Source organism: Geotrypetes seraphini, chromosome 4 (assembly GCF_902459505.1).
Source record: "Geotrypetes seraphini chromosome 4, aGeoSer1.1, whole genome shotgun sequence".
NCBI lineage: Eukaryota > Metazoa > Chordata > Amphibia > Gymnophiona > Dermophiidae > Geotrypetes > Geotrypetes seraphini.
The window spans coordinates 137520707-137536636 of NC_047087.1; the positions used below are offsets into that span (position 1 = coordinate 137520707).

Consider the following 15930-nt stretch of genomic DNA (forward strand, 5'->3'; position numbering starts at 1 on the left):
AAACAGGAAGCAATATGAAGAACATGAGATACCCTCCAAATGTGCTGTGAGAGACATAGTTAGGAAAAGCACTATTTAAAAGGATTTATTGTGCATTTTATTTTCAGATGAAGTAGTAGACCGTTTTGGTCATTCCAGTCACGTAGAAGTGGGTTCTCTGAGGAAGCTGGTCTGGCGAAACACATCAGGACCCGCAAGTCTTCAAGACTCCTTCAGATAAGTGTATTAACAATTATAAACCAGTTATATAAGCACTTCATAGAGTTGAGCACATCAGCAGCACAAAAGAAAACATTACATTTAAATGCTGTGATTGACCAAGAGAGGCACGTTTAGGGGCTAGTCCCCAATTGTGATTTCTCTACTTTATTGGTTCTAAGCATTTATAGATACAGTTATATTGTAATAGCTATATGAGTGATCTTGCTATACTTAGCCAGTTGGAGATTTTGATCCACCCAAAAAGACAAATTTGTCCCAGTTGACGATTTTGGTGATTCAAATCACTGCTACAATACTTGGAATGCTTTCACCAATCTGATCTTCGGGCTGCCAGTAAGACTACTATGTCTGACTACACCTCCACCCCTGCTTAACAAGAGGTGAGACTACTTCAAGGATGGCCCTGAGCTCTGGAGTAAACTATGCAGGCTGGCTAACAGGTACCCAGAGGGATCGGCCTGTCAGCTACAGACAAGAGTCTGTGAATAATCAAGCAAGCAGATCTTCAAAATCACTCCAAGCACTGAACTACCCAAAGAGGGGACAAAATTACATCAAATTAAAAATAAGAAATGGGGAGAGCAGAACAGACAACTGTGGTCAAATGTGCAGAAGGACAGAAACTGTAGAGGGCGTGAAAACTGCAGTGGAGTAATACAGAGGCAGAATGGAAAATTTGGAATGTATTCCTTCTGCAACTATGCGGCTAAAAGGAAATAACCCTACTGTCTAGAATAGGGGTGTCCAACCTTTTGGCTTCCTTGGGCCGCATTAGCCGAAAAAAATTTTTCTGGGACCACACAAACACTAACACTAGCCGATGAGCAAAAAAAAGGTTGAACAGGTCCCAAATCTGCAATCACTAATATAGAAGATGTATATATCTAATAAAAAAAACCCTTCATTAAAGGGACACTGTGGAGAGGAACCCCATAAAGCAGTAATACTTACCCTGACTGAGTGATCCTCCACGTACACTGCTGACAGTGGGAGCAGCCACAGGCTTCCGCATCCCCACTATGATGAGCAGGGATGCACGCTGCTGGTTCTCCCATTCACTTCTATTACAGCTACGGTGAGCCTCTTCAGAGGTGAGCCTCATCAGAGCGGGGATGCTGAATCAGCTGTCAGCAGCGCACATGGAGGATCATTTAATCAGGGTAAATATTACTCCTTTTATGGGCCTCCCACTTTGAGCTTAGGCTCCCTCAAAATGAATATCTCCTCTGCTGTAGCTAGTAGGGATCCCCAAGCCTCACCAACTGACAGCTACTTCCTCCCCCTCCAACTTCCCAGGTCCTGCAGCTGGCAGCAATATTGCAGAGCTGCTGCCTTCCCTCCTCCCTACCCTCCCCTTGGCTTTCATGCATGCATGAAAGCAGGGGCAGCTTGAGGATATTACCATTGGCTGCAAAAGCTTGGAGAGTTTGAGTTGCCAGACTGGAGGAAGATGTCTTCAGTTGGCAGGGCTTGGGAATCCCCACTAATAGAGAATGACACGGTGACAAAATTCATCACCGTTCCCGTCCCCGCGGATAACCGCGGGAAATAATCCCATTTCATTTTTTAGTGTGTATTTCAGCCTCAGTCCTTCTACTCCAGCATTCTTCAAAGCAAAGCTTGAGGGTCAGTGGTTGTGGCCATTCATTCTCTGATTCTTCCTTCTCTCCTTAAAGAATGACATGAAGATTGTTTACTGCGGTTATCCGCGGGGACGGGAACGGTGATGAATTTTGTTACCGTGTCATTCTCTACCCACTAACTCAAGTATTTATAAATTGCACTCAGGCAGGGAGAAACTTTGGTGCCCATCTACTAATTTTGGGCTCCAGTCCCTCCCCCAAATCAGCTATATATGACTACAACACTGAATATAAAAATAATTGTGATGCACATATCCCAAAGCTAACATATTCCAGTTAATAAATTCAAAATAAAACAAATTTTTCTACCTTGTTTTCTGGATGTTTTGTTTTTCCATCATTTTGGTCCCAGTTTCTCTTTCTGCTTTTTGTCTATCTTCAACTAATTCTCTTTCCAGTGTCTTCTGTCCATTTTCTTCTCCTCTTCTGTCATTCCATTTCCTTCTTATGCTTATCTCCAATGTATTGATTTTTCCCTTTCAGCTTTCTTAACTTTTTCTTTTCTGCCTCTGTCCACTCAAATCTTGTCTTCTTTCTCAACCTTCTTCTTTTTAAATGTTCAGCTACCTCTCAATTCTCCATCTTCTCTCAGTCCCTAGCTCTCCCATTTCCCATCTCACTCATTTCCCAGCCTCCTATTCCCTTCTATCTACTCCCCATTACCATATTTCTACCACTGTACTCACTGCTCTCTCACTTGTCATCTCCGTTTTGACCTCATCCACAAGGCTCACCACTTTCCGAATCCCCCTCCTTCTCTGCACTGGTCAGGCTATAACTCCCTGTCCCTCTCTCCACTGGTCAAGCTATAGCTTCCTGTCCCTTTCTTTCCATCCCCTAGCATCATCTTATCCCAGTTCTCTTCCCTCCTGCCCTTCCATGGTTCCATCTCTCCTCCTCTATCTCCATGGTCCAACATTTTGTTCCCTCTCTTTTCTGTTTTTCTTCTTCCCTCCCCCCTTGATGCTGAACAATGAAATGGAGAAAAGAAAGAGATGCTGCTTCTCTCTGCCTTCTATCCTCTGCCTTCCATCCACAGGCCTAACATTTCTCCCTCCCTCCCATCCCTACATCCAACTTCTCTCCCTTTCTCTTCCCAACTGCCCCCATCCCATCTCTCCCCCTGTCTGCCTGCCTCCCTTCCCCAGGTCCACCATTTCTTCCTTTCTCTTGCCAACAGTTCTCTCTTCAAGTATCTCTTTCCCTCTTCCTCCACACCACCCCGTGTCCAACTTCTCTCCCTTCAGACCATTGCCCACCATCTCTCTCTCTGTCATCTGTTTCTGGCCCCATAAGCTCTCCCCCCAGGCCCAATCTGGAATTTCTTTTAATACCCTCCCCCCAACATCCAGGAGGCTTCCTCGGCCTAGCATGTTCTCCCCCTTCTCTCTGCGCCCATGCATCTTTACCTCACTCCTTTCCCACCACCATGTCCAATAATTCTCTCTCTGTCTCCATCCCTCCTCTCTCTGCCCAATAAGTTCTCCTCTTTCTTTATCTCCCCAATTGCACCATCTCTTTCCCTCTCTCAGACACCCAATTTTCCCTTTCTATTATCTCCCTCACCTCTGCATCTCTTTCCCTCATTCCCTCCATTCTTCCATCTTATGGCTCATGCTCCCGTCTATCTTTCCCTTTATTCTGTGTCCTAAGTTCATGCCCCACCCTCCTTTCTTCCATCATTTTTCCTAAGTTTGTGCTCCCTCCCTCTCAAGTCTCATGCCCGTCTCCCTTTCTCTCGTCTGGGCCGCGGTTGTTTACCTTTTTCCTGCTCCCTCCTCCGTCTTACAGTGTTTGCTCAAAGCCGCGGGCAGCGGCTCCCACGCGCCTCCTGCGGCTGATCTGGAAGCGTTCCCTCTAACGTCATGACATCAGAGGGAACGCTTCCAGGTCAGCCACAGGAGGTACATAGGAGCCGCTGCCCTCGGCTTTGAGTGAATGCTGCAGCAAGACGGAGGAGGGAGCCGGCAAGACGTTAAACAGCTGGGGGCGGCAGATGAAACACCACATTGTCCTTGAGTGCGAGTGGGGGCCGCACAAAATTCTTCACAGGGCCGTGGGATTGAATTGAAGGTTGAAATCGGAGAGTTATTGCAAAAACTTGCCAATCTGACAATCAGAACTGGACAGATATCAGACGACTGGAAGATAGCGAACGTCACGCCAATTTTCAAAAAAGGATTGAGAGGAGAACCGGGCAACTACAGACCTGTGAGCCTTACGTCTGTCCCTGGAAAGATGGTTGAAGCACTGATCAAGGATAGCATAGTCCGGCACTTAGATACACACGACTTGCTGAAACCCAGTCAACATAGGTTCAGGAAAGGGAAATCATGTTTAATGAATTTACTTCAATTTTTTGAGACCGTGAACAAGCAAATTGATAGTGGAATGCCGGTGGACATAATATATTTGGACTTCCAGAAAGCGTTCGACAAAGTTCCACATGAAAGACTTCTCAGGAAACTACAAAGCCATGGAATAGAGGGAGATATACAAAGGTGGATAGGCAAATGGCTGGAAAACAGAAAGCAGAGAGTGGGCATAAATGGGAAGCTCTCAGACTGGGAGAAAGTGACTAGTGGTGTGCCCCAGGGCTCGGTACTTGGGCCGATCCTCTTTAATATTTATATCAATGACCTGGAAGACGGAATATCCAGTGAGATCATTAAGTTTGCAGACGACACAAAGCTATGCCGGGCAATCAGATCGCAGGAGGATAGCGAGGAACTCCAGTGCGACTTGTATCAGTTAGAGAAATGGCAGATGAAGTTCAACGTGGAGAAATGCAAAGTAATGCATTTAGGTAGTAAGAATAAGGAACACGAGTATAGAATGTCAGGCGCAACTCTGGGTAAGAGCGAACAAGAAAAGGACCTGGGTGTACTGATAGATAGGACCCTGAAGCCATCGGCACAATGCGCGGCAGTGGCAAAGAAAGCAAACAGAATGTTAGGCATGATAAAGAAAGGAATCACGAGTAGATCGAAGAAAGTCATAATGCCGCTTTATAGAGCATTGGTCTCCCAACCTAAAGAAGGATATAAAACTGCTGGAGAGGGTGCAGAGACGAGCAACGAAGCTAATAAGAGGTATGGAGAACTTGGAATATGAGGAACGACTCAAGAAACTGGGACTGTTCTCCCTTGAGAAGAGGAGGCTGCGAGGGGACATGATCGAGACGTTCAAAATACTGAAAGGCATCAATAAAATAGAGCAGGAAAATAAATTATTTACATTGTCTAACGTGACATGGACAAGAGGACATGGTTTGAAGCTAAGGGGGGACAAGTCCAGGACAAATATCAGGAAGTTCTGCTTCACACAGTGAGTGGTAGACGCCTGGAATGCTCTCCCAAAGGAGGTTATTAAGGAATCCACTGTGCTAGGATTTAAAGGCAAATTAGATGCACATCTCCTTACGAGAGGCATAGAGGGATATGGGTGACTAAAACTACATCAGGTGTATACCTGACTGGGCCTCCGTGTGTGCGGATCACCGGACTCGATGGACCATGGGTCTGATCCAGAGATGGCAGTTCTTATGTTCTTATGTGGGTTGGACACCCCTGGTCTAGAATGTCTCACTTATTGCACTGGAACAAAAAGTTATCTGCGCCAGCATCCTGTAGTGACTGAAACATTTTTACTTTTATTCTGCAGGGTTACTAACCTTGTCTTTAGTTTCTGTCCATGGAGCAAAAGCAACCGCTGGGTCCAAGTCAGATAGAACTCTAGATGCTGAGAGGTCTCTAAGGCAGATGCCAAGAACTGCAAAACCTTCTCCACATACAGCTCCGGGAGAGAAGAACAGACAACATCGACTGCAGAAAAACAGGAAGAAAAGAAATTTAAGGCTAAGGAAAATGTAATGGTCTATGAAAGCACTGTACATGTTCTTATACTCTGAGGCACATAAAAATATATGCTCTCTTGTCTGAAAACTCTGTACATCTACATTCTCAACTGTAGACAGAGAAACAAAGTTATTTACTGTATTTTTCATTCTATAAGACACACTTTTTTCACCCCCATAAAAGGGGTGGACAAGGAGGAGTGTCTTATGGAGCGAATACACCTCCGCCCCCCCTGGCGTTCTGCTGCTGCTCATTCCCTCCCATCCGGTGCTACTTGCTGCCCTCTTACCTGCTCACCACCGCAGGAAAGCCCCTGCCAGTGCTGCTCACCACCCTCTTACCCACTAGCCGCCACAGGAAAGGAAGAGAAGGGCCGGCGGCATGCAATCAGGCCTACATGTCTTGCTGCGACATCAACTCTGATTTTGGAGAGAAAGTCCTATCTCTGATGTCAGAATTGATGTCTGGAGAAGGCTGGTGGGCCCAATTGCATGCCGCCGGCCCTTCCCTTGTGGAGTTGCGGCAGCAGTGGGCGAGTGGTGGACCAGGGAGGAGGAATCGGCGCGACAATGAGAGATTGAACTAAAAATAATGGAACAAGAAGGTACTAATGAAAAGGCATTATTAAACTGAGCGAAATATTAATTTCAGAGACAGATCTTTAAGGTCAGTATTAAGGGTGTGTAAACAGGACAATTACCTTGGTTTCCTTGCTACAGGGGATCTTAGCCTGTCCGATCTGAGGTGAAAAAGGCACAGTCTGCTGGCAGGCTTTGGAGTTCCTTTCAAAAATTTTTGCCCTGGGCCCCAGGATATCTAACATCGGTCCTGCCTGTTTGAAGAAGCTTTAGAAGCTGCAAAGGCTCAACATGAATTGAACAACTTCAGATTTCCAAAGTGTTGCATCCAGAGTCTCAGTTTCCAGTGGCAGGTCAGGGCAGGGTGTCATTTTGCACCAAGGGTTGGAAAATTGCGAAGCAGGGTGAATCTGGTGGTATTTGGCACTCAGTGTTGATCTTCTCCCCTCCCTACCCCCCCCCAGCGCTGTGCGCTCATCCCTAGCAATGTCCCCTGTAAATGATGGTTTCTCGGGCTATCCTTCTACTCTGCCCAGTGGTGCAGCTCAGGCCGGAGCAAGAGAGGAGGAGGGGGAGTGCCGATTAGAGTACTCTTCCAATATTCATGATCACTCTGCGAACGTAACCCTCGTGAATTTTGGGGGGAGTACTGTAACTAGTGCAACCAGAAATCACCAGACAACAAAGGTAGGATTTCAATTTAGTGATCAAAATCTGTCTGCTGCAGTATATTTGTATATTTTTCTAGGGGGCTGGGTTCAGAGGCACAATTTGGATTAGAATATTTTTTTCTTGGTTTTTCCTCCTCTAAATCTAGGGTGCATCTTATGGTCAGGTGCGTCTTATGGAGCGAAAAATACCACTAACAGGGAATTCTGTAAACAGCATGATATACAACACACACAAGTGGTAAATCTCATACCTGAGGGATGCCCTAATTTCATTCGATTCTTAAAGGGTAATGGATTTGATATACTGCCTTTCTGTGGGATGGGGGGAGATAGAGGGGTGGACAATCAAAATGGACTCACAATGGTCTTAGATCTCACAGGGACCATTTTCCTACAATTTCCATGTAAGTGTATAGTTAAGTTGTTGGAGAGAACTTATTTCATAATCCGGAGCATTTAAAGAATTTCCTAGAAACTAGGCAACCTCCAGTTCCTATAGCTGTATTCACTTCTTCAACGATTACTGTAAATATCACGATAGTAAATTGAATTCCATTTAATCCATCAGGAAAATCTTTAGCTTTTCATAAAAGAATTTCTGGAGGCCACGTGATGTGCTGTGCTGCGGCAGACATGCTCTACCTCTGTTCGTGGTTCCCTGACACCATCCCTGCTTTAATCTACTTGTTTTTGGGGTACAACTCGCCTGCAAATTCTCCCGAGCCTGTCTGAATGGTCTATAGACAGATTCATTCTGAAATTTCCAGGATCCATGAGTACCATGATGCAGAAAAGAGATCGCGAACAGAGCAAAGCGACCTAGACCAAGATGGTGTTTTTCCTGACAACACCTTGCAACTTTGGCCTGCACATCTGGAGGCTTTGAAATTAGCAGTGGTATCGACCCTGGACCCCAGGTTGGTGCTGCTCTCGAACCAACTTACCTATTTAGAAGGCTTATTTTCCGATACCACTTGCTGGACTGGCGAGTTAGACCAACAGGTTTAGCTTGTTGAAAATACCTCTGCAGTGATGTCATCTGAGGTAGCAGAGCTGTGGAGACTTGTGCAAAAGCAAGCTGACAAAATAGAGGAGCTTGAGAACTGTTCACATCAGGACAATCTCAGATTCTTGGGGATTCCTGAATCAATTCCTGACTCCACCTTATTATCAACAATGGAGACCTGGTTGAACCGCAAATTTCTTTTCCCAACCACAGCAGGACCTGTGCGGTTAGAACGAGCACACCGGTTGGGCCGGTGAGGCCCTGACTCTACAAAGCCCAGAGTTATCATTGTTAAGCTGCACAATTATATTCACAAGGTTGAGATCTTATGCCTTTATCATGTGAAATGTGACTCTTTGAAATATGAGGATGCCAACAGTTAAATCAGCAAATTAGCAGGTAAGGGTATCTTTCATTGGTCTGAAAAACCTCTCAAACAACTTTCATTCATGTTCAAAACTTTCAATTTAAGAATGCTAGAACAGAAAATTGGCAGTTATCTTTAAATATAGGCCAATGACTGATGGCCCGATGGGACCCGTTTCGCCACTCTTTAAGGCTTACTAGGTGACTTCAACTTGGTTTTTGACCCAGATCATTTGTTGACTTCATTGTGCTCCTGAGGTCAGTTGCTTTTGGATTTTTGCACCACCCTTAATCTGCTTGACCCCTGGCGTTTGTTGCATCCTGGAGTTCTGATTATACTCACCTCTCTCACACGCACAGCACTTAGTCCAGGATAGATTATATATTTGTATCTCCTGAATTGTTTTCTCATGTGCTTGCCGCAGAGACAAGCCCTTTAAATATCTCTGATCATACTCCTATTTGGCTGGATGTCTACTTGGATGTTTTGTACACTTGTTCCCAGTGTTGGTGGTTTCCATACTATCTTGAAGTCAAGATCTTGACTTCAAAAAGTTCTTACTTGCTCAGTGGGATGACTTTGTGTATCACAATTCTCAACACTAGGAGGACTCCCTTCTTTTCTGGGAGATGGCAAAGGCAGTGATCCGGGGCCATATTACCTCTTATACTATTGCCAGAGCTTGTAGGCTTCATCGGGGAATTGTAACTCTAGAAAGGACCTTGCACTCTGCTAAGCGGGCTCATCTTTCTCACCCATTGGATGTGCGTTACCTGACATCTTAAATCGCCCTCAAATCTTTGCTGCATTCCCATTTTCAGTGGTGGACTTCCTTTCATAAATACCACTTCCAGCATTTTGGAAATAAGCCGGAACGTTTGTCGGCCCGCTTGGTTAATAACATGTGGGTAGGAAGCCTAGGAGGAGCGGAGGAGCCATCTTACAGCAGCTGTTACTGCTTGGGGACAACCCTCTCAGCCCCGGACCAACCCGACAGGACGTCTCCCGCAGCGGCTGCCTGCCCTGCTTTAACCAGCCCAGCCGACGCTGCTCTTACTGCTGGGCCGGGCGTGCGAGCGAGCGAGCTTGCTTGCTCCGCCCCCCAGCCCGTGCCGGGAAACTTTAAACTCAACGGCTCAAGCGGAGGAGCGGAGGATCCATCTTACAGCAGCTGTTACTGCTTGGGGACAACCCTCTCAGCCCCGGACCAACCCGACAGGACGTCTCCCGCAGCGGCTGCCTGCCCTGCTTTAACCAGCCCAGCCGACGCTGCTCTTACTGCTGGGCCGGGCGTGCGAGCGAGCGAGCTTGCTTGCTCCGCCCCCCAGCCCGTGCCGGGAAACTTTAAACTCAACGGCTCAAGCGGAGGAGCCATCTTACAGCAGCTGTTACTGCTTGGGGACAACCCTCTCAGCCCCGGACCAACCCGACAGGACGTCTCCCGCAGCGGCTGCCTGCCCTGCTTTAACCAGCCCAGCCGACGCTGCTCTTACTGCTGGGCCGGGCGTGCGAGCGAGCGAGCTTGCTTGCTCCGCCCCCCAGCCCGTGCCGGGAAACTTTAAACTCAACGGCTCAAGCGGAGGAGCGGAGGAGCCATCTTACAGCAGCTGTTACTGCTTGGGGACAACCCTCTCAGCCCCGGACCAACCCGACAGGACGTCTCCCGCAGCGGCTGCCTGCCCTGCTTTAACCAGCCCAGCCGACGCTGCTCTTACTGCTGGGCCGGGCGTGCGAGCGAGCGAGCGAGCTTGCTTGCTCCGCCCCCCAGCCCGTGCCGGGAAACTTTAAATTCAACAGCTCAACGGCGCAGCCGTTCGGCGCGCCGGCTAAGGCGCACGACTAAGCGAAGCACAAACAGTCCAACTTATAATTCAACCGCAATAACTGTTTCTTTCTTTAAGACTTCATAACAAACTACAAATAACAAATTAACCGCCTCAATCTAAACCAACATCATTAAGGCTTGACTACCGCGAGGACCACAAACATGAAATAATTACTCCTCCTCACCCACACTCAAAACTGATTAAAAAGTGCTTATTTTTGAAAAAGTTCCTATGTCGCCTACAAAATCGACAAAAAACGAAACTGCTCCATCTATATCGATCGGAGGGAAGAAGCTGAAATCTGATCTGAACACACCAGAGAAAATGGTGCCGAAGAATGATGAGGCTTCACTTGACTTGCTCCTGAAAGAAATAAGATCAAATCGGAGCATAATTCAGGAACAGGTTGATGAAATCAAACTTTTAAGAAGTGAGATTGAGGCAATTAATTCCCAATTTGTAGATGCCCGACATCGTTTAGACGTCCTAGAGGAAAAAACATCTGTCATATCTTCACTACAAGAAACGGTATCTAAACATGATAAACTAATCACTACTTTACAAAGAGACTATGAAGATCTTTCTAATCGCAGCAGAAGATCCAACTTAAGAATTATTGGGATACCTGAATCATCGGAGGGCTCTGATATGGTTGCCTTTCTGTCTGCTTTCCTGCCTGCTACCCTGGGTCTTGTCTTCTCACCTCCATTGGAAATAGAGCGTGCTCACCGCGTGCCGTCTCACCTCTCTACACATGCATCTTCTCCCAGGCCTATTGTGGCTAAACTCCTCAGATTTCAACACACATTACAGATCCTCACAACAGCAAAATCTAAACCTCAGCTACTACATCAAGGCAGGAAATTTTTCATTGTTCCAGATCTGGCTAAAACCACAGCCTTGAAGAGAAAGGCTTTTCTCTCTCACCGGCAAGAGCTCAAAGACATTGGAGCCAAATACGGTCTTATGTATCCTGCCAGGATGAAAGTTACCTACAATAACCGCACTACTTCTTACACTGATCCTGAGGAGCTGACTGCATTCCTGGACTCTCTGAAAATGCGCTGACATGCTGAGCTACTGATGTCTATGCTTGCATCTGGTTCCTGCTGTTAATGTTCTCTGCTGTTAAGGTTTTCTGCTGTTATAGCTTGCTAATACATGACTGTACAATTTATTGCTTTGTGTGAAAAAGCACACCACTTTCATGTTTCTCAAATTAAGTGAGTGTGAAATAATGTTAGCTGTTCCGTATGTGTTATCTCTCCGTGCTCACAGGAGCACCCTTAAACTGTTTTCTTCCATGCATGATAATTTGGTCTTTCTTTTTTCTGACCTTGTATTATGCTGTCACTGCTAGTCTATTTGCTCTTTATCTTATGCTTTCTTTATTTCTACCTTCTGGCAGAAGTGTCTGTTTGATATTTTGGTTATGTCTTTGCTTTTTTCTTATAAAGGTGATATCTGCTATGTTCTAACACCACATATAATAGATTATGGCTGACTTACATATCCTTTCTTTTAATGTGAATGGTTTGAACCATCCTATTAAAAGAAAAAAGATAGCCAACTATGTGTCTAATAAACATCCTGATGTGATATATTTACAGGAGACCCACCTCCCGCCTCCTTGAAATTTAAGTTGAAGGGATATTCCACTCATTTATATTCTCCTGCAACTCAGAGGAAGAAAAATGGGATATCAATACTTCTCAGTGACAAGCTATCCCCTGTTGTTCACTCTGTTAAAACGGATTCTGACGGTAGATGGTGTCTAGTGCATGCTGCGTTGCACTCTGTAGATTTTGTGTTCCTTAACATTTACGCTCCTGTCTTGGACCACCCAGACTTTTTCAAAGACCTTCAGCTGGCGTTAGTTGAACACGATTCTCGTTCTCTGATACTGGGCGGGGATTTCAATCAAATTCAAGATATTTACATAGACAGATCATCCTCTTGCAGACCCTCCAAATCCAAATCTTTTGCAGCTCTACATGCTTTAAAAGAAGCCTTCTCCCTTGTAGATCCATGGCGCTTACTAAATCCAAAAGGTAGGGAATATTCCCACTTTTCACCGCCACATAACACCTACTCGAGGATTGATTTCTTTCTTCTTTCCTCTTCTCTCATTCAAGATGTGACAAGCACTATCATACACCCAATATCTCTTACAGACCATGCAGCTATTTCTTTGCATTTATCTGTTTCTGCTCCGCACAAAGAATCTCCCTCTTGGCGACTTAACAATACCTTACTCTTAGATGAGATAATAGTGGACAAAATCAAATCCTTTACTACAGAATTCTTCGAACTCAATACAAAAGATCCAGAAATTTGTCCTTCTATCGTCTGGGAAGCCTACAAAGCTTCTCTCAGAGGTGAATTGATTAAGCTTGCTTCCTGGAAAAAGAAACAATCCATGCAAAAAGAAAAAGAATTGGAAATCTCTATCAAAAACCTAGAATTACAACATATGTCTACTCATTTACATAATCCATCCTTATTCCAACGTATTCAAAATCTTAAATATGAATATAATACTTTGGTCTCTTGCACGGCCCGACGAGATATCTTTATTTCAACTTCTGGTCACTATATGGGAGATAATCTTATGGGTCGCCCTTTAGCTAGATATCTCAAAACCAAATCAAAACGTTTACACATTTCAGCTATTCAAGACCCATCAGGACAATTAGTAAGAACCAGATCTTTGATTTCCTCCCAATTTGAAAAATTTTATACTGCCCTATATCATTCTGAGTCTTCGGCCCCTGATTCGGACATAGATTCTTTTCTTGCTTCTTTAGCTTATCCGACTATATCGGAATCTATTAAAGCAAAACTAGATGCTCCTATAACTACAAATGAGATTGAGACTGCTATATCCTCCTTACCCACTGGGAAAGCCCCTGGACCAGATGGGTTTACTGGTGAGTTTTTTAAAAGTTTCCGAGCTCTCTTGGCACCTCAACTTCTAACATATTATGATTTCCTCCACTCCACTCCGGACAAACAATTTAACTTCACTGAGGCCACCATTGTAGTTATTCCCAAGCCAGATAGGGATTCTACTTTGGTTAAAAATTTTCGTCCTATCTCTCTCCTCAATTTGGATTACAAAATCATGGCGAAAATTCTAGCACTAAGACTTAACACAGTGATCCCAACCCTCGTACATAAAGATCAAACGGGATTCATCAAACAAAGATATATAGGAGATAATTTACGTTTATTTCATCATATAAATGCTCACGCCAAAACAATGTCGGAGCCTGTGATTGGCCTGGCCATCGATGCTGAAAAGGCCTTTGACCGAGTGGAGTGGCCTTTCTTATTCCGAGTACTGAAATGGTACAACTTTGGTTCCTTTTTCACAAATTGGATAGAAACATTATATCGTCAACCCACGGCCCGTATCCTGATTAATAACTCTCTCTCTAATAGATTTTCCCTTCACAGAGGTACCCGTCAAGGCTGTCCCCTTTCACCATTATTATTTGATTTAGCATTGGAACCTCTATTATCTGCTATCCGACAGTGTTCCCTAATAAAAGGTATTCCCTCATCCAATCGAGACATTAAATTGGCAGCTTATGCCGATGACGTTCTCCTCTTTCTCAGAGATCCTCTTGTCTCTCTACCCCATCTCATTTACATAGTTTCCCAATATTCTCGTCTCTCGGGATACTCTGTCAATTGGGAGAAGTCGGAGATCTTTCCTCTCAATGACCATATTTCCTTCTCAGATCTAGCTCATTTCTCTTTTCCATGGTCACAAGGAGCTGTGAAATATTTGGGAATCCTAATTCATAAAGATCCAGATCATGCTCAGGATCTTAACATATCCAAAATCAAAAATTTAGTTTTAAATACTACAACACGTTGGTCCCCGCTTTATCTGTCCTGGTGGGGTAGAATAGCCTCCATTAAAATGACTCTGGCTCCACAAATTAATTATGCTTCCCCTTTTATGCCGGAAAAAATTCTTTCATTGGCTTAATATGAAAATTTCTGAATTTATTTGGAACAAGAAAAAACCTCGTATTGCTCTCGCCAAGCTGAAGGCCTCTAAGATTAATGGCGGCCTAAATCTACCAGATTTTTACTACTATTATATTGCATCATTAGCCAAACATGGAGCTCAATGGATAGTTGATTCGAACCCTCAAGATCAACCAGCATGGTTTGAAATGGAACGCTTTTTATGTACACCACTGCACGTCTCGTGCTTTCTTACAGTGTCAATACCTAGACACTTGAGAAGGTATTCTTTATTATGTGCAACGCAGCATGCTTTACGCCTATTAGATGCAGCGGCTGAAATTCACGCTGATGAAGGCCCACTCATGTCCCTTTGGAATAACTCTAAAATTCAGATCAGCGGAAGATCCCTCTCATGGAAGAGGTGGCAGCGGGCGGGTGTGTGGTTTGTCCATCAATTGATCTCCTCTAATTCTTTTGTCCCCTTTGATATTTTCCGTTCCACATACTCACTCCCATCCTCTGTACGATCACAATGGCTTATGCTTACTGGAATATTAGCTAATATACATACACGCCCTGACTTTATGACCTCTATTCAAACTGTTCGTCATTGGTCTACTCTGGCTTTAATGAAGGGTAAGGCAATATCTCTTTTTTATGGTATACTAAGAGATCACTTCTTCACTTTTTCATCTCAATCTATGAGCCATTGGGACTCTATTTTGAAAACCACGCTTTCTGAAATAGATTGGGAACTCTTCTGGTCTTTCACAAATCGTCCTCTTTTATCATCCAGAGTTTCGCAATCAATGTACTTTGTTATGTGGAATGCAGTATGGACTCCATATCGTATGTGGAAAGCGAATCTACAACAAGACTCTACCTGTTGGAATTGTCTGAAAGCACCCAGAACTCTCGATCACATGCTTTTCCACTGCAATATGGTTCATTCCTTTTGGCTTCGTATTTGGGATACCATAAAATCTATTACTAAATGTTCAGAAGTGATCTCCATGGACATTATAATTCTTCGTTCTCAACACCCATGTTTTGCACAATCAAATTGCCCGCCTAAACTCATTGACACCATGTTTGTGACAGCTCTAATGCATATTCTGAAAAACTGGAAATCATCCTCATTACTAGACTACACCTTCTGGTGGAACTCTTTAAGTATGTACCACAAATTTGAATCTTATGCATATGAGAAGAAATTGTTTTCTCGATCCTCCACAAACTTGACACGAAACAAATCACCTTGGTCATTCTTAGATTCATATGTTCGTTCTGCTCTATAGACACTTCTGCCTCTCTCTCTCTCTCTCTCTATTTCTCTTTCTCTCTCTCTTCCTTTATCTTTCTCTCTCTTTCTCTTATCCCTCCTGCTTCTCTGTCTTTTTCTGTTCCTTTTCTAAGCAGTTCCAGATACTCTGGATCCTTTTCATTAATCTAGTTCTATTCAAACGATTGTAGATACGAATAATTGATACATGATTTTTAATATGATTCTATGTGTTTGAACTGCTTTCTGTTTATAATTCTTATAATATTCAATAAAATTATTGAACTAAAAAAAAAAAAGGAAGCCTATTCTCACTCTTCGCACTCCAGGTGCAGAGTAGTATCCCGGACTAAAGAGGTGACAAATTCTCTACTGGATTTATTTGTGAAATTGTATGATTCTCCATCACCCACTTCTTCGGGTCTTATTAAAGACCAGTGTTCTTCAATCTTTTTACACCTATGGACTGGCAGAAATAAAAGAATTATTTTGTG

At 44.2% G+C, this 15930-nt stretch overlaps 1 protein-coding gene across 1 annotated transcript in view; it reads right to left on the reverse strand.

Moving 5' to 3' along the window:
• The window catches only part of PWP2 (PWP2 small subunit processome component), a 360035-nt gene that overhangs the window by 44543 nt on the left and 299562 nt on the right, over positions 1 to 15930 (reverse strand). Inside the window, exon 19 of the mRNA XM_033941702.1 lies at positions 5539 to 5689. Coding sequence (XP_033797593.1) covers positions 5539 to 5689 — 151 coding nt within the window. The remainder of the gene's footprint in view (positions 1 to 5538; positions 5690 to 15930) is intronic.